The sequence below is a fragment of the Symphodus melops genome (genome assembly GCF_947650265.1).
Source record: "Symphodus melops genome assembly, chromosome: 14".
Classification (NCBI taxonomy): Eukaryota; Metazoa; Chordata; class Actinopteri; order Labriformes; family Labridae; genus Symphodus; species Symphodus melops.
The window spans coordinates 4,610,011-4,635,723 of record NC_136704.1 but is presented as its reverse complement, the minus strand read 5'-3'; the positions used below and the strand labels follow the sequence as shown (position 1 = coordinate 4,635,723).

The 25,713-nt window shown below is 42.1% G+C and overlaps 1 protein-coding gene across 5 annotated transcripts in view; it reads left to right on the top strand.

The window, feature by feature from the left end:
• hecw1a (HECT, C2 and WW domain containing E3 ubiquitin protein ligase 1a) overlaps nt 1-25,713 on the top strand; it is a 97,955-nt gene that overhangs the window by 31,516 nt on the left and 40,726 nt on the right. For 2 of the 5 annotated variants that reach the window (XM_079361012.1, XM_079361015.1), the window contains exons 1-5: nt 2,453-3,152; nt 14,131-14,188; nt 18,789-19,110; nt 20,440-20,547; nt 23,259-23,353. In XM_079361012.1, coding sequence (XP_079217138.1) covers nt 14,162-14,188; nt 18,789-19,110; nt 20,440-20,547; nt 23,259-23,353 — 552 coding nt within the window. In that variant the 5' untranslated portion in view covers nt 2,453-3,152; nt 14,131-14,161. Of the gene's footprint in view, nt 1-2,451; nt 3,153-14,130; nt 14,189-18,788; nt 19,111-20,439; nt 20,548-23,258; nt 23,354-25,713 lie in introns of those variants that run through there. The other 3 variants (XM_079361014.1, XM_079361011.1, XM_079361013.1) reach the window with 2 other exon arrangements.

Below are 25,713 nucleotides of genomic sequence, written 5' to 3'. Positions count from 1 at the left end.
GCAGAATTTCTTTTAGATATTGCGTGTTTGAGGCTATTTAAAGAGTAAAATAAACTCTATGAATAATTCAGACTTAACAACCTTTTTCTGGCAAGTTAACAAAATGAAGATTTTAAACAGGCCCCAGGACAACAACTCTCCGACGTGCTGTTCATGTATGGAGAGAAAACAGATCACAATCTGTGCCAGAGTCAATTTGAACTACAGTTAGACAGTAAACACATCTTTGTTTCTGTCCTATTACAGAAAGTAAGATACGCATGATACTCTGATAAACTGATCATAACCAGAACACTTACTGTCATGAACACGATAACCTTCCTATTGACACTATGACAACTCTGATACGGGCTGCTTTTGCCCTGATAAACACAAAGGTTTTTAAACTAACCAATTTAAAAACTGTCAAAGTCACTCCCTGCAAAAACATGACTCTCGACTCAGGAAGACTGAACATGCTGCAGAAGGAGAATATCACATCACCATATTCCCCTCACTTTGTCATACTTGTGGCTCTGGCTTGCTAGATGCACGCAGGCTGACATGCAGTTTACTCATCCAATTATTTTTCTTATACTCTCAATGACGTGTTGAAATTATCTTCTGTTATTTAAAGCCTACAACATATGCTGGATACATGACTTGTTTTTATGCATTTGATTAAAGATCATAAGATTGATGGACTTCTCCAGGGACATCCAGGGCATTCCAACAAACAAAATAAGAAAAACAAAATAAATTGCTTATCTAAACTTCAGGATGGTCGCTGACTTGGGTTAAATTAGATTCAAATTACTTATTTGGTTGCCAAATGAAACACTTAAGGATTCATATTTCACGTTTTGGTCTGTTTGCTTTGCGCCAGCATTAAATAAGTCAGAGCACTGTTTTTCTTTTTATCACCAGTGTGACACCTGCTTGCTTATAGCTGCTGGCTGTACAACAAATTGCCTCCTCTGGCAGGCCCGTAAATGAATGCTAATTAGCTATACACTATAATGAAATAGTCAGAGGAGTATTTCAAATTGAAAAACCAAGATGATCTGGGAAGCTGGTCAAAACTCATCAAACTTGTCAAAGCTTTGGCTGCAGTCTCTGTTTCTGACGTTGAAGTGGGACTTACTCTGCGTAATTTTAGGAACCGTGTGATATGAGCTGACACTTCTGTGCATCTTCAGACGATTTATTGAAGTATATCAAAAGTCGAACCTCCGGATTATCCGCCTGTCTTTATCGCTGTCAAATTCAAATTGAATCGAGTGGTGGGTGTGAGTGTGTTGTTAAAGGACATCACGAAAAAAAAAGCAACCTTGCAGTCTTCCCTTCTCCTCCTCCTTCTTCTCCTCCACCTCTTCCCTCTGTAACGTCTCAGTCAGCAGAGAGATAAATAGGCAGCTGTTGCTTCTTGTACTTCAATGAATCAACTCTAATGGAGAGGAGCTGACGGAGGGACCAGCAAAACGACACTAAGAACAGGAAGTGGGAGGAGGAGGTGGAGAAGGAGGAGGTGACAGAGTCTGCCTGAGGAGGAGAAGGATGGGAGAAGACAGTGACTGAGTGAAGAGCAATGAAAGGGAATAGGAGATAAGGTGAGTGGGTGGGATGACAGAGTGACGGGGCGATATCAGGGGACTGCACGCACAGCCAAACCGGGACGATGGGAATGTCGCAAACTCATTTACATTCATATGGGCAATTTTTTTCTTCTCTCCACTTCCTCCTCCACTCACTTGTCCTTGTCCCTCCAACATAATCGCACACCTATAATGTAAACCGATTACAGTGAACCTACATGCACTGAGTGTACCGCTGCACGGCAAAGTAAATCATCAAACGCTGTCATTACCAAGCGACTCCGCTGAAGATTTAATGTTCAAGCTCCGTCCTTTGAACTGATGATCCCTGCGGTAACAGTGGCAGGAATAACCAGTGATGTCATACAGTACTGCGGCATTTACAGCTTCTAACCAGCAGATGGCACCAGAGGAACAGTGAACTGTCAGAGGTCTGTGGGAACAAAACATTTACAGCATCCCTGACAAGAAAAAAAAAAAAAAGACTCTCTATTAGTGCAAAGGGGCCAGGTCAATATATGAATGCTTTTATCAAATTCACACATGAAATATAGAGGTCAGTAAAGAAAGTGTGTGTTCAAAATATAAAATACAGAAGACATTTGAGGTATTAAGTAGCTATTTTCTCTTACTTACAATATTTTAAAAATCATATACATTTAAAAAAAAAAAGAAGAAACAAATGGCATGCAAAGTATGCAAACATATGATTAGTAATTATTTAGCCTTCCACTTTGAAACTAACATAGGCTGTTATTCTAAAATAGTCATTTACTGCCTAAAAGATAATTAAAATAGAGACTAACATTTCCATTAACTTGAATGCTGAGTTAAAGTGTGTTTTCTGGGAACGTGATTTTCCAGCAGGAAAGTCTTAATCAAGCCCCTTTGCCTCATGTAAACTGCTGCTCTGTGATGGAAAACGGCGCAACACAGAATTGAGTAATGTCGTGCGTGCGTGCGCGCGCGTGCCCACATGCGCGCGTGTGTAGGTTACATGTTCATGTGATGTGCGCACTGGTTAGTGGAGGGCACGTAGTTTGACGACGGGAGGCAGCAGCGCACGCGAGGAAAATGTCGCCGTTTCTGATTGGCTGAGAGGGATTGGTACCCAACGGTGTCAAGCGAAAAAGATTTACCTCGATATTAGAAGAAGTGGAACCTTCAAAATAAAAGCGCACTCCACTTTACAGCACTAAAATAAAGGCGAGATAAAGACTTTCCAAGTCAAGTTGATTTGTTATGAAATTTCTGTAAGAGTGAGAACATGGTTAACTTCAATTATTGACCCCAAACTGTAAAAACAAAGACTTACAAATGACGGTATTGTAATGCCAATTTTATTGCGCGGCCCGGAAATGCTGGTTGGGTTTTTGCTAGCTTGACTTTGGTCCAGTGAAAGAGGAAAGGATGTGACTAGATCCTCGTCGGCCCTTTACTCGGTCCGCTGTTTGTTTTTGTCCCCGCTGCCTTTTAGCGTCGAAATGGAGCTTGGTGGGAAGTAGCAGGCGTGTATCTCCTCGAGTCCTCGTCCTTCGTTGTTGGAGAATGATCCACCGGCAGGTTGTTTTATCCCAGGTAGGTCGTTTCCATTGTTGCTGTGTAACGTTAAGGTGATGCAGCAGCCCATCACATCAGTCTCCTCTCCAGCAGCGGCCCAGCGAGCTGTCACTCTGTGTGACATTTCATCTCGAACCACACAAATGAAACACACTCAGAGCATCGAGGTAACACATATGGTTCATATTCGTCCAATGCATAACATACGAAAACACCCGCCGGGTTGTGTGTTCAGTTACAGGGCACATGTCTGCATGCAGCACTTAATAAAAGGTGGTTCATCCCACGTCCGAATACGCTTCTGTCGTTCAGATATTGAAAAAGGAAGCCACGCCATCCCTCAAAGTTTGTATTACATCACATGAGAAGCCTTAATGGAGTCATTCATAGCGCCGAATCAAAGACTTGATCAGGAGATGAGACAATCCGGAGTCATCTTTCGTGTAAAAGGTCTATTTTTAACAGTAAGCAATGCAGCATTTAATAATTGAGTTTTTTGTACGGTGTCCGTCGTGTTGTCTTTGAGCTGGAGATGTTCAGGCCGTACAGTGTCGCCCTGGTTGGTTGATCTTGAGTCCCGGTGTTAGGACAGGCTTCCCCCCTCCCTTTGTGTGGGGATTCCCGTCCTCAGAATCCTCTTAAATACTGGAGCGTTTTCCCCTTTTGTTTCCCTTTGTGCAGTTTTGGAGTCATGTAAATCAATACCCAGCAATAAGACAAATAACACACCAGATGGAAGCTTGATACCAGAACAGCTGCTTATGACAGCTAGGCTCTATATCCCTGTTTATAGCCTTTTAATTTGACCTATCACCACTGATGGTTATAAATTGAATTTAAATACAATCAACACCATCTTTTTTTCTTTTTCTGTCTCACTGAATGCTTGTTTTATTAGAGGTGTATACAGAGCATGGATTCACTTCCAGAAACAACCATTAGATTATACTGTTTTTCCCCTCCTTCACTTCCCTCCTGGATGTAAATAATTTCCGCAATGCTTTTTTTTTTTTTTAACATTCATTAATATGTATATCCTTGTTTGCTCCAATTTAAGGGTAATATATGCAGGAGAAAGTCTGACATTAGGGTTTCTGCTGGTGTGAAATAATTGTGTTTATGAAGCCACTTGAATGAATTAAACTGAGGGGTGGGCTGAGGTCCCTCAGCTCACCTCAGGTAGGGTCTTTTAGTCATCTGCTATCTAACTCATGTCAGCAAGACTCCATTTATTTCCCTTTGTAAAAATAAACAGGAGTCAGATTTTGACATTGTCTGTTTAAGGGAACCTGAATCTCTCGATCTCGGGTCCTGAGCGCTGTAGATTCAGCTTTTCTTTTGGAGCTGCGTTCCTCTCTTCGGTTTGAGAATCACGATGTTCAGCTGTTTGACTTTGACTAGGACTTCTTCCCTGGAGCGACTCGGCGTGCTAATCACACAGAAGCGATGGCTTGGTTGTGTTTCTACCTCACTGCCTCATGATCAGGATCAGAAGCAGACTCCTTTCTCTGGGTTTGTCTCGTAGATTGAAAATCGACACAACAGTTGAGTGTCGTGATTTTCCTTATTACTGATGCAGCTCCAGACAATGATCCCGATTCATCTGAAATATCCAAACTGTTCAAAGCCGGTTGAAATGTTTTTGCTGGTCTATCATTATACAACTGGAACTTTAACTTCATGCTCCATTTGTTCCCTCTACTCTTTCTTACAAAAGAGCGCTTCAACACTGAAACCAGATTGTCGACTTAAGGCAGATTGTTCTTTCTGATTATGATTACTAACTGTGACACATGACCAACATTTGTACCACATCATAGTATAAGGGCCTGTGTCCACACAGACCCAGCATCCCCAGCCTCCGCTTCTCACCAGCGATTACTGTTGCTAGGTTACGAAGGTTAACGCCTGCTTCCCTTGGTGATGTCCGCTAGGTGGCTTTTAGGTAGCTCCTTAATATTTGTGACAGCTGAAGCATTTGTGTTCAAGCACTCAGGACGCTGAAAATGCCAGAACAAGAATGTGCCGTCTTTCGATAAGACGTGTTGGATAAAATAAAACGTACAGCACTGCGCAGCTGTGATCTTAACTTGACAACAATAGACCGTTAAGTTCTGGTGCATCCATGACGATGAACGGTTGTCACCTTAGAAAGCTTCAGGTTTTCATGAAGGTTATCCATGGCTTTAAGTTGAGTCGTTTTTGGCACTTCAAGCTTTTACACAGTCAGAAGCCCTACAGGTACTTCCTGCAGTTTGGGTTAACATGGAAGCTCCAACACAAAATGACATGAAGCAGCAGCTTTTTACTGTCCTCTTGATGTTTCACTGTCATGTCAGACAAGAGAAAACCATGTTAGAGACAGCTCATTCAGCAGCATTTTTATGGATTTCTTTAAATATTTGAACTCACCATGAAATGACAAACACAGCTTCTCAGTTGTAATCCAGCGTTTCTGTGTTCAAGGTTCATTTATCTGCCGAATGTATTTCAGTCAAGCATGATCAGAGTATTTGACATCATATTATCTGTGAATCATTTTAAATGTCTGATGACTCCTCCTGCACTCAGGGGCGTTTGCTCATTTTTCCTTAAAAAAGGTTTGTTGACGCCTACGATCCAATCAAATCCGTCCTGACTTTAAGTCCCGCCTTCTGTCTTATGATTGGTTCTATCTATTTCAATTGGAAACACATCATGACATGGAGGTTAGAAACTCTTAAAGTTATGTTATGTGGGGAATTTAAGCAAACTCTAACTGCTTTTCAAAATAAAATACCTCCATCTTTTCTTAGCCTAATAGGATGTATTAATTCATAATCAGGTGAAATATCAGCCATTCCAGTATTCAACTTGGGCCCTAAATACAGTTTTCTCTTTCTTTTTTAAATCTAACAGTTTAACAATTAGCAGATCATTTTATTTATTTTTGTTTTATTTTATTCTTTATTAGGGATAATTTCAAATGAATGAAAATGAACGCAAAAATCAAAAAAAAACCTCTCTATTAAATAAAAAGCCAATTTCAATATTATACACATAACACATTTGGTTATCATATGATTGATCGTGGATGAAAATCTGCAGCCCTAAAATGTTTCAGCATTTTAATAGCAGAGCTGAGCAGCAGAAGAGACCCTCCGTAACTTGGTTGCTGTTATGACATCACAGAATCCAGTTCCAGAGATGGTACATAAATACTGGGAGGCTGCAGGCTGCAGTCATCACACGCTGCTTTATATAGCGTTTGTATTGATTTACAGTACAGCGCAGCGTTATACAGTAGACACTCTGGAGCTCAGAGAGGAAATCCAGCTGCATGGAAGTGGGGAACTAAGAATTTGATTGGATGTTAGACCAGTCACAGCTGGCATTTTTAAAAGCCAGGCTTGAAATATTAGCAGCCTTCAGTTACTTTAAAATTTGATTAACATGAAGTCAGACAGATTACACTCAGTGTGGGTACTTTGGTCTAAAAAGCAAATGCTTTCCTGTAACACCAACGATAGGTTTGATTAGTGGAAAATGACATGCAGAGATGTTTTGTTATTCTCTGTGCTGCTGTTTGGTTGGTTGCACTTTGTAGAAACAAAGTAAAACAACACATTTAATAACCCACCAGCTACCCTTACACAACGGCTAATGTTAGCGTTCAACCTCTTACAAACTGATACTGCCGTTAGCTAGGAGTGCTAGTATCATGTAACACTATCACAGTTAGGATTGTTTTGTGATGGCTTATTATCAAATATTTTCTTTTGTTGTTCACTTCATCGTTTCAGTTCCACGTCATGAAGTTGTAAAATAATAATCACAAACATTCGCTCAGATTCCTTTCATAATCTTTTAACCTGAAACACTGCAGAAAAACATGGTCATTATGGTCGCGTCATCTTAGTCTTCCAACTCATCATCTCATCAGATAAACATGGCTGCTGTTATTCTGGCCTGTCCACCACTTTCTGTCAAACGTTCTTGGTTCCCAAAAGACGACTTGTGTTGACTCTCTGAACCCTGAACTGATGTTTCCACGAGGCTGACAGCTGTAGTTTTGAGACTTGTCTCGTACTTTGATTCATGACGTTAAACCTCGCTTTTAAAAGACGCAGGTGTTTCCAGCAAACTTACCAAAGCACCGGCCAAGTATCGACATGTTTGCCTTGGTCACTGTGTTTGAAACCGTTTAGTTTTACAGTGAGTGCAGCCCCAGAGCTCAAAGCATAATGTCTGTTTTCCTCATGACACCATAAGACAAATAGTCACAGTTTAGGGACAACAACTCCTTCCTGTTTTTAAGGCATTAGTGCCGTCTACATGGCTGTTATAGCTTACAAGTGCACCATTTAGTGTTATACTGTTTACAGATGGCTTTTTCATGTGAAATGTCAGCAAACAGTTGAGAGAACAGGCAGAGATGGCAGGATGATGACTGTGTGTTTTGGCTTTAATTTAGTCTCTTCTCGCTCTTGGATCTCCAATGACTGATGTTGTTGTACTTTGCCTTGCTTGCAGCCGTCCCTGAGGAAGGGGAGTATATCTCAACAAACAGAGGCTAGGCTGCTCTGTCTTCAGTGGCTTAAGGCCAAACAGTGCGTTCATTTGCCCTCTGCCCTCTCGTTCCACTTTTTCTTTTCTCTCAACATTTCTTCTTGAACATTTCATGTTTGGCCCCGTAGCTTGGAATGAAGCTGCAGTCGGCTGGATCGAACCCTGGACCGCCTTGCTTCTTGGGCACAGTGATTGCAAACCTCCTTCATTCACATTAGATCAGATATAATCAGATTCTTCTTCTTCCTGCAACTAATGGCCAGACGGCTGCGCTGGAGTCGACACTGAAATTGGCCCAGCTTTCAACTCCTTCCTCTGGACTGGACTGCTGACTTCCTCTCGCGTTATCTTGACCTGCAGATGGCTGCAAAATAGGGCTGAACAATATCAGAAAAAAAGAGACACTGCAACATGAACAGTGGGGAGTTATTCCAAACAAATGCATTGAAGTATTTTTCACCTCTGGCCCACACTATTCAGTATGAACGATGTGAAGGCTCATCATATTTTTTATTGTGAATGTCTACATGCTGAGTGAGAAAGCAGAGCTTGTCTGCATAGCCACATTTCCTAGTTTAGTGTGACACGTTCAGACCAGCAGAGTCAAAGGAATCCTCCACACTTTTTTTTAAGCTGACCTGTAGAGAGATCTGTAAAAGGCCTACGTTAGACTGAGGAACACATATTTTGACCTCTACTCGCTAAGTAATAAACAGGAATCAGCAGCATTGAGGAGGTTTGCTTTATTTTCTTCTCCACCCCCTTTTTGTCATCACAGCTGAGGAACAAAGGTTGTACGAGAGCCGAGGATTACAACGGTGAGTTGAGCCTCCCAGGAGGAGGGCTGCAGAGAGTTGAATGGGGAGGCATGCTGAGTCAATGATACTGCATTGGGGAAATAAGGAACAATACACTCTAAAAATAACACCGCGCAAGATCAGAGACACGGTCCATCGAGAAATGTAGAGCCTCTGTGTTCAAGGATTTCCACAGTTTCAACATCAGATGATGTGCTAATATTTAATTTGTCATCTCTGTAGTGGAGTCACAGGGTAACTCATGATAAGTTATACATGACCCATGATCAATACAAAAACACGGTACAGAAATTCTGGGATAAAATCCATATCGAAGACAATAATAATGAGAGATGGCCGATCTGATCTTGAATTTGTGTCAGGTCCGATTGTGATATTTCTAGGACTGACGGTGCCAATCATCGTCACAGATCAGAAGAGGTGGTTGGGCACTTGAAACCGTTTGGACTCGTACAGTCTCACTCTGAAGACCTGAGCTGAAGTGTCCTGAAGTCGTCTCCATGACGACTGTTATGGAAAATTTTACTCCATGTGTACTATATGTGTTGTACGAAGGTCTCACAGAATCTGTCATATGAAATGTATCTGAAATGTCTTAGAATACTACATGCACAGCATATTGGGTGTTTTGTTTCCCATCATTTTGTTCCCTTTATTCTGTTTCTCACACTCTGTACATGTGGACATGTGGGAAGAGTCACCCAGGCTCTTTCTCACTGGACTCCATCTCCTTCTCAACCTTGGGAGATGGTAAATAGTCATGTAGTCTCTTTTCTCACACTAGGGGATAGATGGTGCCCTGTCAGGTGGGCAGTGGCTCTATATGGCGTGATGGGGAGTGATCTGTGTAGTGTGATGGAAATGTATATGTTTTCATGTTTGCCTTTTCTCGGGGCCTCTTTCTCTCCTCACCGTGTGAGAGAGGGGTCTTCGAACGCTTCCCTTGCCTTCGAATAAATGTTCATTGAGACCAGATCGATCTTGGGGTTCCTTTTTGAATAGATCTTCTCACTCTTTATTTTCACTCTTTGGTAATGGAAAAAATTCCACAACACGACGCTCAGACGAGACGGAGCAGCTCTTCATGTGTGATCAAAAGTTCCGTTTAAAAGATTGAATTTGAGAAACCCGACAGTTGTTGCTACTTCCTGTTGGTACAGGAAGTCAGCACAATGCACAATGTTTCCTCCAGCTCTGAGTAGTCTTAAACATAATAATAAAAAAATTAATAACAATAAATAATAATAATAATTATTATTATACGTTTTGTTATTTAACAACAACTACAGTAACACTGTTAGTTACGTATCACATTGGAACTGAAAAAAAGTGGATCTGCATCTTCAATATTAATATTACATCTAAATAAATTCACTGTATTGACTGCACTGAGGCGCTGAGTTGTTGGAGCAGGCGCCTGATTTACAAAAGCTTGGTTGGCAGGTTCAACTCCAGGCTGTGACCTTTTAATACAAGTCTATCCCGCTTTCTCTTCCCCATGTTTCCCGTCTCCCTTAAACTGTCTTATCCAAAAAAAGATGCAAAACTTCCTCCATCTTTTGAATCTTTTTCACTGCCGTCTGACAATGACACGATCCCGCAGGCTTCTTTTGTCCTGCTGTCTTCTTCTTTGGCCAGTTCACTTTCACTCATGTCGTCATGATGGATTTCGAGACATGCTGAGTTAAATTGCCGGGTAAATCTTATTGTTTTCAAAGTTAAAATATCAGTATTTGGAACGAGCCATGAAATCACATAAGTCAGGACAGCAATCTCAGGCGCGGTATAGTTTGTCCTACTGCTGCCTGATCAGGTGCCTATTCGTTAAGCCTCCAATCAAAATGTAACAAATGTAAGGTGTTCATGTTGAAGCCCACAGTGCGTCTCACTCATCCCAATGCAACATTAAGGCTCATGTGAACATCCTGAAGAGATGATGGGAAATCTAGTCTCCAAACGTTCAGCAGGATTATCCTTGAAGAACTCGTGAGGCCCAGCTCAGATTACCAGAGTAATAAAATCCTTCAAGATTGAAAAAAAAGACGGGGTTGCATCAGTCAGAAGCAACGTCACACATCTTCTTCACCCTTTGTCTCAGACATGACTGCACACCGAGCCTTTACAAACGATGGTGCATCACTCCACTGCTGAATCCATCCTCAAGGTTATCAGGATTGACAGAGGGGCAGCAGACCAAGCTCAGAAGATGACTGAGCTCACGCAATCTTTCATAAAGCGGATGTAAACAAATGTAGACTGACATGGCGTCGATGCTTTCTGTCGAGCTTTGCGTGGAGAGAAACAGAAAGATGAACAAGTCTGAGGTGAAGTATAAGGTTTGGAGGCGCAGTAAACAAGGGCGGTCTTTCTTCAGGGAAAACTTGAGGTAGGGTTTGAGCCGTCAGCTTGAATATTTGTCAACAGTGTTATGCTAGTTAATGTTAGCCGTGTGGATTAAAATCTTTACTATTGCTTAAAAACACTGAGAGGCTTTGTCTTCGTGTGGACTTTTCCCTTCAGGATGTTTTGTTCCAACTTTAGAGAGTCCTGACGTAATCATCCCGATTTAAAATCCTCATATGACACCACTGATGTTATCGGGATGGCCATGTCAACTCTGGATCTTTTCCAGCCCTCCCACATTACCAGACCATCGAGACTATGCCTGACTATGAACCAGGATTCCAAACAAGCTTTCTCCACCCATTATCTGGAGGGGAAATCGACAAGAGATCAGACTCAAACCAACATTACTAAAAACTAGCATTGTAGTCAAGACCACACAAACTGAGGCCAAGTCATACTGCAGCCGAGACCGGACGGATCTCATTATTTTAGTACTCACTGGAGCCCTGGCCTGACAATAGGCAGTATTTTCACAGCAGCAACATAAATTGCACACTGTACAAGTACTCGTGATGATCTTAGCTATGGTTCCCCATTCTGAGCCGCAGATGAAGCTAGCAGGATGACTGAAGGCTGGTCAGGGAGATCGTTACTGAGTCGAGGTCGTAGATGAATTCATTTCCAGCCGAGGCGTTCAAGTCCCCCCCCCCGTCACATCCCACCCGCTCTACATGTGTGCTGAATAAATATTCATGTTGTCTTGATCGCAATAATAGCGGCTAGTCACGCGAGTGACAGAACAAGTTGGGGGGACAAGTGGGGAGATTTCCCTGGAGGTTTTACCCATGTACAGTATGTAAATGAAGCTAGCTGGATATTAGCACGGTAAGATGAGACTAATGAGCTCTGTAGGGATTTGTGCGTGGCTGTGGAACCTGAGTACGTCCAGTTATTGTGTGCCTGTGCTTTTACATGTTTGCACACGTGTGTCACATCCAGCTCGAGGCCATGTCTACATGGGAATCTCCCAGCTCCCTTTGTTATAGCGAACCACGGGCGTCTGCTTTAAGGTCCCTGGATTCAGAGTGAAATATGTTAAACCACCATGCGACAGAAAAAATAGAAGAAACAACAACGAACTGAATTTCCTTTCATGTTCTGACTAGTAATGTTCTTTAACAATATTCCTGAGACACCAGCAGCTCACTCTCAGATCTCAGGTGTCAGACTCTCCTTGAGCACTCGGGCAAAAATATGATTTAGTTCACTGGCAGAAAATTCACCAGGTGGAACGAAAGTCAAACTTATATTTAAGATTTTTACCATCGTTAATACTTAGAAAACATTCGCTCTCCCCAGCAGCACGGTTTTCTAATCCATTTGGTTTTTTTTAACTAACAGCCTGAAGCATGAGAGACTCACTAAAGGACTCAGTGTGGAGCTTTACTGCTAGTACACTGAAAGCGACCCCACGCTAGCTCGAGCTAACCACCGATGTTTGGCACCTTCCCGTCCAATAGAAAGCAGGCCAACTCTGCGTCTGCAGGTTTAAAACCAACACAGGGGAACCATCGCGTTAGGAAGAGCTTTTTCCGGGTGCCTTCGCCTCACTGCGTTCCAACTTCATCATACTCTATGTTTTTAATCCCGTCCAGTAGCTGAATTGTATCCGGTCTTAAACTCACCTGTGTGCTGTCATCGGCTGAGGGAAACACACCAGCTCCCCGACCACAAAACATTACAGTGTGGTCAGAGGAGAGGGTCTCTCACCACCACACATGTACCGAGGCCTGTAAGTCAGGATTGAGCGACTTTATTGTACTAGTGTATCATTTATTTGTTTATCTTTAAGATTCAACACACCAAGGGTCAGCTGCCTGATATATGAATGCACATGATTTAGATTTGACTTTGACTTAGCCAGTGGGTCAGAGAGATAATGAGCCGCCGTTCCATTCAGAGCTCTATAGACGGGAAGGAAGGATTTGACTCAGCTCTGATGTAGATGCATCAATACATATGTGTACTTAGAAAAAAAACATGACTTTTCAGCCCCCGACGCCTTAGTGCTGACGATGAGTTATTGCTTGGATCAAATGTTGTTGTTTGGCTGCTACTAGCATGATATTGCAGTGGGCACTTGTCACATTAACGTCAGACCATTTCTGACCTGCATGCATTTGCACCGATAACGTTCTCTGCAGCATTTTAACTCTGCAGAATTAAACCACAGCGGCCGCTGAATCCATGTTTCTATGATGGAGACATTTGCAAGCAAAGGAAAAAAGGATGAAGAGAAAGGAGGAGATTTGTAAGTGTGACTTCTTGTGGAGAAATGGCCCCCTCGTCTGAAGGGATACGAGTGTGGATTCTGGCTCAGGGGCAGGAGTGGTGATCTCGGGGCTTGAATGGGATCACAGACACAAATGATTCAGCCGGTCAAAGGCAGTTTGTTTTATACATTATATAACTTTAATATACAAGGTCAAGGCAGAATGATGAAACATGTTGACTCATGTAAAAGTGTATGGATTCTGATGTTCAGAGTAAGGTCACTTTAAGGTGGACTGAAATAATGACAGTCGATGATAGAGGTGCAAATCAGAGCTCAAAAGAGTGTGTGTGATACGTGCTGTTCTTATGATGTGCAAATCTCGACTCACAGGATAGTAACAAAGCATCTCATTTACGTATCGAAGGCATTCAAGGTTTCATAACATCCAGCATCACTTAAAGAGGACGTACATCTTTTCAAGTAAATGCATTTTCAGAAACCTGGTCAAAGTGGATTTATCACACGTGCATCCCTTTAAGAGTCCGATTTGATCTTCTCCTCCTGAACCCGTTAAAGGTTCGGACATCACACTGTCTTCCTGCTAACATGTTCTTTCTTTGCAGGCATGCCTCCTGCACTGCAGCAATGCAAACCATGTGACCATCAGTCGATGCACATGAGAGCCGTTGCGATGTCGTGTGTGTGTGTGTTTTCTGTGTTGATGAACATGTTTGAATGTAAACATCATCTGACGCTCCGCTCCTTATCTCTGCTCCTCCGTGACCCAGCGTGGAGGTCACCGTGTGTCTTTGTCTGTCGCTCTGTGTTTCTCCTCCTTCCTCTCAATTCCTTCATATCTTTATCTGACAAAGATGAAGTATGAAAGTTTGAAGATGCCCCCCCCCCTGGACATAATTGCATACAAGTGCCATACTTTAAACTCTCACTACATTCTGCCTTTTTGTTTCTATGGTTTGTAACGCGCCACCCTTCTCCTCCCACTTCTCAGGTTTTGGTCTGCTTTGGGTTGACTGATCATTATGCTGATGCAGCTCTGTAGTATCAAGGTCAGTGCCCCCCCTTGTCCACCATCACAATCACCCACTATCATCTGCATTTGCCTGCCTAGCACAACCCAACACTGTGTGTGTCTGCAGGAATATACCACATGTCCCCACTCAAACATATTCCTGTCCATGATATCTGTGTGTTTATTCAGTTTCTGTTTGTAGATGAGCACGTATAGCAGGCGGAATCTGAAGTTTTCTCACTAATATTCACATCACTCGGTGACAAAAACAAGCTCGTGAAAGTTGTTCTGCGTTGGAGATACTGTATATTGTCTTCATGCACAAAAGGCTTCAGCATTTAGACCAATCCATCAGCGCTGGCTGAGCGGTGCCCTGAAGCTCCTTTCTAACTGGAGCATCCTCTGATCTGATCCGCGATCACAGCATGGAAAACTCTCGCTGATATTCGGACTCGCTGGTGATGATGCTACAGTATACCACGCAAAAAAAAAAAAAAAAAAAGATTACAGCACTTGTGCTGCACAGACACTGAGCCACACACACACACTCAGTCTGTAGGAGGGGAAGCGTTTTTTTCTTCTTTTTTTTTTAAAGAATTGTTTTTTGCCTTTTTGCCTTTATTGTAGAGGGAGGACAGTGGATAGAGTCGGAAAGGGGGAGAGAGAGTGGGGAGAGACATGCGGGAAATGGGCCACAGGCCGGACGCGAACCCGGGCCGCCCGCGCGCGAGGACTGAGCCTCAATACGTGGGGTCGCGCGCACTGCCGCTGCGCCACCGGCGACCCCGGGAAGCGGTTTTAAAGGTGCAGCTTCATTCACAGCTGCAGTAAATATGATTACAAACTGAGGTCTGAAGAAACAGAGATTTATTTAGATTTTCCTTCTCGTACATGAAAAGCTGTACAAAGTGATCGTTGCTGCTGGTGAGACTTTGGGATCTCGTCTGTGACATTTAATGAGAGATCATATTTAAGCAAGCAAGAAGAGCTGACTTCATGAGTTCTTACAGTTTGACATGACTTTATATTAGATTGAATTATGTTGCAGGGGTTCATTCTTTCTAATGTTTCCACCCTAGAATAAAGAGTAAAACACTCACAGTCTGTGAAGAGCATCATGCTCTTACAAACACCCTCAATGCAAACATGCAAACAGATGTATTTCTACACAGCTACTGCAAGGTGAATCACGAGTTGTTTTTGCATCTTCGGAGAAAAGTAGAAATATAAAACCACATTTGATCCAAACCCAATCTAAAACAAGAGTTTTACAAAGTGTTTACTTTATCTCTGACAAATCAGCACCTTTCAGTGTCCCTTCAAGCCTTTTATTATTTATTATTATATTATTAAATCAGCTAATTCTGCATATTTTGGGCTCATTCTTCTACGGGCAGATTTAAGTCAAAGTGTCACTTTCCCAGTAAGACCAGTCTGCATCCAGTCAGTCATCGGTGGTGCCAGGCTGAGGAGTCCTAAAAACACGTCATTGTTAGGCGATGATCAGACCGTCGATGTTAGGGGGAAGTCTCCAGCTAATTTAAATCCCACAACCTACACTATAACACTGAACACCAGTTTATTTCAGAAAATAAAAAAGAGAGAGAGACAAGTAAAAACAGTCCAAACAGTGAAGGAAACAAAAGGAGCTTTAACAAACATTTCACTTTACATGTCTGAAAAGGAGTGAAAGGAAGTGTCAATGTATTTAATCCTGTTCCTTCTCTAATCATGCAAACATGTCACATGACTCTAAGTATACAACATGTATGTTTTTATATATGAAATGTAAAGTTTACATTAAATGGTTGTTTTCAGTTTGTATTGTATATCTGTGTGCACAAGAAACAACATACAGTATGTGTGTACACACCCACATACCCTCAAACAGCTATATATACTGTTTATAAAAAATATATATGCATATACATGTGAACAGATTTTTTTTCAGAGAAGCAAAATAAAAAGCAAAGACAATCACACAAACACATTTTTATGTACGCAGTAATCCCTGTGAACAGCTGGTGATATTTTTTTGCTAAAATGAAATCTTGCAGCGAGGCAGATGCATTGTACAATGAACAATACAAACAAGAAACGCCCAGTAAAAAAAAAAGATTTTTTATTCTGTTCAATAAATTTTGATTTCCTACTGAGAGCAGGCTGCCAACAGAAAGAGATCAAACTACAAACCCTTAAGACCCAAGATCGACAAACAGTGCTCCACGTACTGCTCTCACTGTGCCCTTCAGATCTTTCACATTAAGAGTAGAAGCAACTTCTGAGGCAGGATTATTTGAATGATTGAACACAAGGAATTCAAAATCTTAGAGAACTAATGTGTGGCTTCAACAGAGTTAATGTATGTTAATGCAGGAGATGGCTAAAACCACGGCTAAATCCATCAGCGCTCGCCTCTGACCTACAAACTTTTAGCATCCACTCTCCGGTCCTGGCCTCTGTGTTTAAAACTGTGAATTAGAAAGTAGAGCTTGAAGCCGCAGACGTCTTCTTCCCTCTCATCAACACTGCGCCTTAATATTCAGCCTCTGTCTCTTTGATTGCTTTCGTGACTAATGGTCCAAAAATATGTGTTGATTGGTGCATGCTCTTTTTATGTTGGTGCAGTCAGTATTATCATCGAGATTATTGTGTGAACAATTAGCATCATGTTGACAAGATGCTTTCTGTGCTCCAAAGCAGGCTTTAGTATCTCCCTCTTCTATCAGATATGACTCTGCGGGTTTCAGCTTTTAGACTGAGCTGGAAGCACAGCAACATCTTTATTTTACTCTTACGGATATTTGAGTGCTGACCGGCTCGGGCCAAATGACTGCTGATTGCCTTTAAATGGAAGATACAGTACTCACACTGCTGAATCAAACAGCGTGTCTGCCTCATGACCTCCCGCAGTTGAACCTCCACTTCACATCTGATCTGAAGTTTTTTTCTCTGTTAGTAGTCTGCCAGCTCCGCCTGCGCCATCTTTAGCCCTCCATTAGGACTCTCCACCAACCTTATGTTTGGCTACCAGCATGTGTTTCTGCGCCCCTGCACCTGCATGCCCCTCACTGATTTAGGTAGCCTGCCGCGAAGCCGCTTTTTGCACGGCCTATTTTAAAAAAACACGGCCTTGAAATTTTTGCACGGCTTGACCTAGGCCGTGCAAAAATCTACATTTAATAGACGTGCTTACTACACGGGTTTCTGTACGGTGCCACCCGTGCCCTATTTGGTAGGCGGAATGTCAGGATAACGATAGCCGCTATGTAAATAGCGTCAGATGGTAGCAGCTAACCGCTAACAGCTATCCGCTAACTAATAAATCCAACAAAAGAGAAAAACGCTACATAAACAAAACCAACGCTGGAAACATCCAGCAGTTCATCCACTTTGTCATTGGCATGTGACTGTTTATTACAAGAACTCAATCCAGCTTTGTTTCAGAGAAGGCTGTGTGCAGCGAGGAGAAATACACACGTAAACAATCAGCTGTGTGTTACAGTCAATGGTTTAAACACGGCGGAGTTTTGTTTACCAACGTAACACAGGAAGTGACGACTCTTTCAACCAATCAACGGACTGCAGGGTTTAGCTCCAGATGATTGACTTATCAAGGTCTAGGGATCTATTATTACTGGATGACACATGTAATATTATGAATTTATGTGTTTGTTGTTTGTTTTTTAAAGAAAGTGCAGATAGAAGCAGTGGGCCAACAAAGGGCTTAGACAACATGAACCAAGTGAGTGACAGTCAAATGATGATGGGGTGTGTCAGGGTAGAGGCTGTACAGTAAATCAACATTATGAAGCTTGGGAAAACTAAAATGTGAAAACTAAAATGTGTAACAATGCATCTTATTGAACAGAATGCACCATTTAGAGACTTATTCAGTTTTCTTCAAAACTAGTGTGTTAGGGAGCACATAACCGCCGTGCCGCCGTTAGTGACACTGAAAAAAATTTGCACCCCCTGTATTTTTTTTTGCACCCCCTGTTTTCCCATTTCTGCCTAAATCACTGATGCCCCTGCACCCATGTCCTTTTTAGGGCATTGCGAACCCTGCAAACAAATCAGTCGTTTAAGAACAAGTTGCTGAATCTCACGGAGAGTCTTCTTAAAAATCTTCTTAAATAATAACTCAAGTGACAAAAAAGAAAACTCTCTCTTTAATTAAACTCTCTGGAAACTTGAATGATTAAAGCAAGACATGGTGTAGGCATATTTTTTGTGTTTTAGACATTGAAAGAAAAAAAGAAGGATCTATCCCTGCAGAGAAAAAAAAAGTTTTGTTGTATTGATTTAGCTGCAAGCTCCTCAGCTGCTTGATGCACATATTTAGTTAAATCATTTAGATTCACACTACTGGCACTTCACAAAGAGCGGCTTGTGTTACGAAACATGAGCGCCTGGCTTTTAGCTCAAATCTCAGATGTCTCGAAAGTAGCCCAGAATTTCTTTGTCAAATCGAGTCGGTCATCTCTCAACCAGAAGGTCATGCTTTTGATCCCCAGTTCTTAGGCAAGATACTGAAACCTCTTTTTTATTTTTATTTTTTTATTTATTTTTTGTGCAGAACAAAATCTGTTGCCTTTCTTTTAGCTCAAAACTTTACTGTGTGTACTTTGTTTTAGAACTTGTACCAGAATCGGTTCCTGGGCCTGGCGGCCATGGCTTCCCCCACCCGCAGCAGCCAGAACCGCCAACGCTGTAAAGACGCCAACCGTCACAGCTACGGCCCAGAGAGCTTCGCTGTCAACGGCCTGAACCAGGAGGACTTCATGTTGGGGCTGTCACGGTCCACAAGCGACACCGATCTGGTCTCCCCTGATGCTCGCTCCACTCTCACCATCAGCTCCTCCCACTACACCATCGGCCAGTCTGAAGACCTGCTGATCACCTGGGACATCAAGGAGGAAGTGGATGCTGGAGACTGGATCGGCATGTATCAAGTTGGTAAGTGAGATATGACATTGGTGATTATTACAAGGTGGGGTGTGCGTGTTAGCTGCTAGGCTATCAGCGCCATTAGCAAAGCATTTATGATGAACCTAGCCAAAACACGTTAAGGCTGATAGCTTAAGATTGGGTTGTTGCTTTTGATTGGAGTATGTTGTCAGATTTATTAGTTTGATATCTCGGGTAATAAAACCCCAACTATCTGCTTTTTTTTAATACTTGACTGGTATTTGATGAATAAATACTCTGGGTAAAATGGTTATTTAACAGATGTAAAAGAAGTGTCTTCATTTTAAGCATGAGTATCTTCTACATCTTACCTGAAGCTGTCTTTGTGTTAAAAGTTTTTTGGTGCCATTCACTATCGAGTCTCCAGTCTGTGTGATACTGGTGGATTCACAGGTTGTTTGACGGGTCCAAACACAGGCTGAGCTCCGGTCCTGAGCCTGTTGTTTAACGGACAGCTGTCTGCTTGTGCTGTCACCTATCTTCACACATCACCGTCAGACAGAGGCTGACCCAGGCTAACTTCTGCTTCTCAGATCAATTAATGCATATGAATAACAGATAAATACAACTAGACCTTGTCACCTAAGCTGTTACACAAACTCATCTGACCCACAATACTATTATATGCACAGAAGTTTAATAAGAGTCTTAGCAGGTCCTGAACTCTTCCTAAAGGTTCACGTTGTCAAGCTCCTGGACAGCAGCTCAGTGTTTTATGAAGCACTTTTAATTTTGTTAAGAAAGGTCCCATATGAATAAAGGTTATTCATATTTGTATTGTATGATATGGCACAAACATGACGCTTTTTTTTAAAGGTCACATACCGTTTCCCCCTTTATGACATCACAAAGGGCAGAAGCCCCTCCCCCAGGTGGGTGACACTCCCACAGCTAGGTGTTTGTTCTGCCCTCTGAGTCTGCCTTCTCACCGTAAACAATAGGACATGGAGCCAGAAAGCACCGAGTACACCCGAGCCCTTCCAGAGAGGGGGCGTGGTCAGACACAGCTCATTTACATATTTAAAGCTACAGAAACAGCCTGTTCGGAGCAGGGCTGTATTAGAGGAGTTTATAGACTTCATAAAATACAGGATCAGAGTGGATTTACAACAAGAACCTTCACAGACGTGTTTCAGGGAGCTCTGAGACTTATTGAAACTGGTTAAAAGGAATTTAATATGAGACCTTTAACATGCATAATCAGTTGCAGTAAGCCACTGACTCATAAGGGAAAAGGACTATAAAGTTGCCGTATTATAATAATGTGTCAGGGTTGGAGTGGCGATGTGACTTCATCAGCTTTATCTGTTCTCCCAGATGAGCCATTGTCTGAGAACTTTCTGGACTATAAGAATCGAGGCATCAATGGATCTCACAAGGGACAGATCGTTTGGAAAATTGACTCCAGCTCCAACTTCAGTGACTGTAAGTAGCAAAAATTCTCTCGTGTTTTTCCTCATTTAAAAAAAAAAAAACCCAAAACGGCTACTAACAGCTTATATAATATAATATGACAGTAGTTATTGGGTCAGAAGTTCTGGCTTCTCCAAATGTACCTGGATCCTTTACTGCAGCTGTGTTTCTTCTGTAGGTTGTTAATGTGTTACTTGTCTTTTTAAAATGTGAGTATTAGTATTAGTGAGGTTTTAATTTGGTGCTGGTTTTAACTTATATACATCAACATGAATGTCACTTAGCAATGCCAGGTGGTTGGTTGACTCCTGCTCTGCAAACACAACTAAATAATCAAGGTCCATTTGTTATGTGCACATCAGAGTTTGATTGATGGCTTCAACACCAACCTATCAAACCGAACCAAACAGGCAAACACACACACACACACACACACACACACACACACACACACACACACACACACACACACACACACTCACAGGTTTGGTGTGAGAGCAGCCTTCAGTCTTCAGGTAAAACTGGTAATAATTACACTACCTTCAATTTCTGTCTCAAGTTTTAGAGCCAATCTGTGTTTGCTGCGTTGCAAAGTGGATGGAGCCTGTGCGCCCCTAAGCTGTATCAGCATGAGAAGTATCCGCCTCTGGCAGAGGAGAGGGGGTTTGCTTACAGAAGCACATCATTAGAGGGAGAGACTGGGTGCAGAGAGACAGTCACAAATGGTGCACCATCGCTGCGTTTAGGGACACGGGGAGTTGTGCTTATGGGCGAGGGGACTAAGGGGATGCACTCATGAATCAGAATAAATGTATGAGTGTAAAGACACACAGGTGCTTCTTTCTAGTAACACCAGCCTCTATATCACAGGTGGACTTAAGGCTTTAATAGGACTGAGGCTGTTTCCAAGCATGCACGCTCGCTGAAGCTTGATATTTCCCACAACCCCATAATACGATGCGTATCATGATACAAAGGCCATACGTTTGATACTTATTTATGTGATTTTGCGTAGTGACCATGTCCTCCACAGAATGCGAGGCACTTAGCCCTGAATTGCTCCCGCTGCTTCAGTGGCAGCGGTGCATGAATGTGTATGAATGGGATTAGTTACTTGTGACGGTCTTCTTACCATCAGGGTGTGAATGTGTGACCTGCGGTTTAAAAGAGCTTTGTATATTTCTTTTCTAAGATTAGAAAAGAAATATACAAGTCCATTTAGCATTTTACCAAAGGAGCCACAGGTCGGATTCGAACCTGGGCCGTCTGCTTGGAGGACTTTAGTCTCCTTACATGTGGACAACAAAAAATAATAATAATAATAATGATTAAAATAATGATGAGAATACATAACATATTTATTTAGCATGTAATCTATTCATTTTGAATTAAACATGTTTTTTTTTGGAGATCTCATAAAGTGAAATCACAGTATATTTTTTTGATCAGTTTTACACCTCCTCCGTCCCTCCATCTGCCTTCACATCTCTCTGCAGTTAATCATAAATCTTACATACAGCAGGCAGTGTAGCTTCTGCTGTAGGTGTTACAATCATTATTGCCTTACATGGTTAAAAGCAGACGATCTCCTGGCAGTTATGCTTCACAACACTGAGGATCCTGTCTTCATTTAGTCACCAGCATGACCGATGACAACGCCCAAGTGTTCGCTCGCTCGCTGCCGTCCCTTAAAGGACTGAGCTGTTTTCAGAATGTGGGTGTTATCCAATCACAAAGGGCTGCTCAGACAGAAGTGGATGTATATCTCCTCCTTCTCTGAGACGTCACGTGAACTGCAGACACGCTTGTGGACATTGGAGCCCCTGTCGGGTCTTGTGCGTACCCCCCTCTGCCTGTCAACTTGACTGAGTGTGTCTGGCCAACCAAGCAGAAAAAAACAGGGTGCCTTGATTTGACCTTAATCTCCCTGAGTGTCACACAAGCCTTTTTCTTTTGTGCTCCACTTCCCCTGTTTCTGAAAGACCGCTGAGTCCCGGAAATGATCAATGTCACCTTTCAGCATTCTGTGACATCTTCACCACAGGGGGAAGTCTTTTCACTAATCCCATAATCATTTATTTTTAGACTAACCCTAAAACCCACTGTAGAGTTTAAACTCTTATTTGGTTCCCTAAATGATTCAAAAACTACTGACATTAAGTGTGTGTGAGGGTGTGTCTGTTTGTGTGTGGATATGCGCCAGTTTGTGTATGTTCTGTGTTTGTGTGTGTGTGTGCCTGTTGCCTACTCTAAGATAGTAGTCGTAGCACAGACCTGACGTGGCGTTGATTCCTGTAAACATTGAAAGTGTACATATGATGTTTACTGTCTTCAGACCTCGCTGTGTCTGTATATTGTTCACAGACAGTTAGCAGGAATTTATTGTCACACCCATCGGCTAACATCTGACATCAGTTAAGCTAACACTTAGCTTTCCGTCCTCATTTCACTGTACAGTATATATCAGTCTGAACCTTCACTGTATTAGTTGCAGTGTTCAGTGAAGATGTTTGTTCCAGAGTTTGTTCAGCTCTCAGAGGCTCAGTGTCTTTTGTTCTGTAATCAACGTTGTTCATATAAACATGATAATGTGATGCTGACTCATCCTGAATGATTCATGTTTTCAACTCACAGTCCTGGTGTTGTGGCGTTGTTCAGACATTTTCAAAAGCAGGCAGAGGAGATTCTTTTAGACTCTTATGTTCTCTCTTCATCCTCCTCAGCTGAGACCCAGGTCTGCTTCAGGTACTACCACGGCATCACCGGAGCACTGAGGGCGACCACGCCCAGTGTAACCATCAAGAAGGGCTCTCCACCCGTAAGTCTCAACACACACACACACACACACACACACACACACTATCTGCTTGGCAGTTGTAGCTCTTCTAACGGTCCTTTAAAAGTTCACACAAAAACAAAACTGAGTAGTCTGGCTCGAATGAGTTCCAAACAACGGACAAAACATCTTTACATAACCACAAAACCCAGTATCACTCCCGATCACTCTTCCCAACAAAACAAAGAAATTCACCCGTCGTTCCATCACTTCCAGGTCACATTTGCTAAATTCTGTCAACATTTGCACTTTTGTTTGGGGACTGGTAAAAGTGTTTCACATCTTTTACATTGATTTCATAAATTGTATATTTGTCTCACATGTTGTATATAAATAAAGTGTTTCCCACTCTGTAATTTAGTTTTGCACTTCCCAGTCGTCGTATCTTCGAGCTTAAATCTGCCGCTGAAGTGGCTCTGCTGCACCTGGTCGTCTGTCCTGAGCAAATGGTTCTACAAAGAGATTTTTCAGAAAAGAGAGCACAGCTTTACATTTTGAGCGTGCTCTGGCTGAAGCTGAGCTTTGGAGAGGATTTTGTTGTAAGCTTATCCCCTTGTTATGCGTCATCAGATATTCCGAAATAATGAACACAGAGCGGCGTAAGAAAGCTGCAGCCGTAGCGACAGTGTGTTGGCTGAGCGCCCTGCAGCATCATTCAGTTCAGCAAAGACGCCATCGTTGTTTGAGTATCGGGATTGAAGCCCACATTTTCTGCTTGCTCTTCGTTGTTGGTAAAATGGGACAGAAGTAGACGTGATAACAACGGGAAGCAAAGTTGAAATGCAAAGTTTGAATCCTTTCTCACCTCCACAAAACGGACCATGACTGCAGCAGGAGGTGTGACACGTCATCTTTGTCTTTTTTAGAGATCCAGATAAATATCACACAGGTGTAAATGAGTTCTCACCTGTCCACATCCATTAAGGTTGCCTTCAGGTGATTTCTTATTGACCTTTTAGGGCTTTTAACTCCATGTGGAAATGTGTGTCTGTGTTGTTGTTAAGTTACTGAAATGCGTGCCCACAGCTTTGACATCAGACATCGTAATGAATGAAATAGGGACAATGTCAAAACAGTGTTTTAGCCCGCTGGATAAGAACAACATGTGAGAGTTCAACATTATTAGTGCGGGTAAATAACAGGCAGGTTTATGTATGCTTTAAGAACACCAGCAGGTTACATTAATAACATTGAACTTGCACAGCTGTGCTGTAGCGAACAGAAGCTATCAGGGCTTTGTTCAAGGCCACCCTGGTTACTTTGTTATGTTTCTATTCATGTAACATAAAAGCATTATTTCCTCAAGGAAAGTGCAATAATACAGTAGTGATACTTTATGCCAAACATCTTTAAAAGAAATGAGTTGAAACTGAATGGCAGGGATACACATAAATGATGTATCTGTATAGTGAGCACCAATAAAGAAAGGAGCTATTGATAACAGTTTTCTTCTTTTAACCAGGCTGTAAACAATTTTATGTCTTCTGTAAAGTGTGATTCTTTTTTAAGGTCTCATATTATTAAAATCAACCATGTTGTTCTTTTTCTCGCTCCGTGCTCGATTGTTTACGGTGAGAAAATACGAGATGAGAGCAGCTTTTTGGCAAGAAACTTTACAGACATGTTTTCGGGAGCTCTGAGACTTGTTTCAACTTGTTGAAAAAGATGATAATATGTGACCTTAAAGATTCATGTTTTGGACGTTTATACACCTTAATTTATACGGGACAGTGAATCTGAATGGAGTAGGAAATCGTGTGAGAGAGATCAAACTTGAGCGGACCATCAAGGAACTGCAGTTTTTTGAGCTTGCACATTAATTCAACACAGGACGTTGTTGCTGGATAAAAGCTTATAAAGCATCATCTTGTACTACTGAGAACATGCAAGTCGATCTACAAACTCTGATAAACAGGGAATTGGAAAACAGCGTATTAGAAAATTAGGCATCCAGTTTATTAAAGCGTAAAATGCACGTGATATATGCAAAGTCAGAAGTCATCTCACAGATGTTTCGTCAGTTTTTCTTGGCTTTGTAAATGTAGATTCTGATGCCGCCTTACCATTCGTCAATCAGGGTTCCCACAGTCACCTGGAAAGCGACCACAAGAAAAAATTGCTCGATGAAATCCTTCCGATGAGCAGCAGTGCTCCACATTTTTCATCTCAACATTTCTGTTGCCCTTCTGAAGCCTTCATCAGTCAGGGACCGTTATCACCAGGGTGTCCAGCTGGGCGATTGGATTTCACTGTTTGCCTTCACATTCTGCTGCTGTCGGCCCCTGGAAATGCTGATGGGCCCTGAACTTGATCTGTACTTGCTTCCTGAGGACAGAGGCATA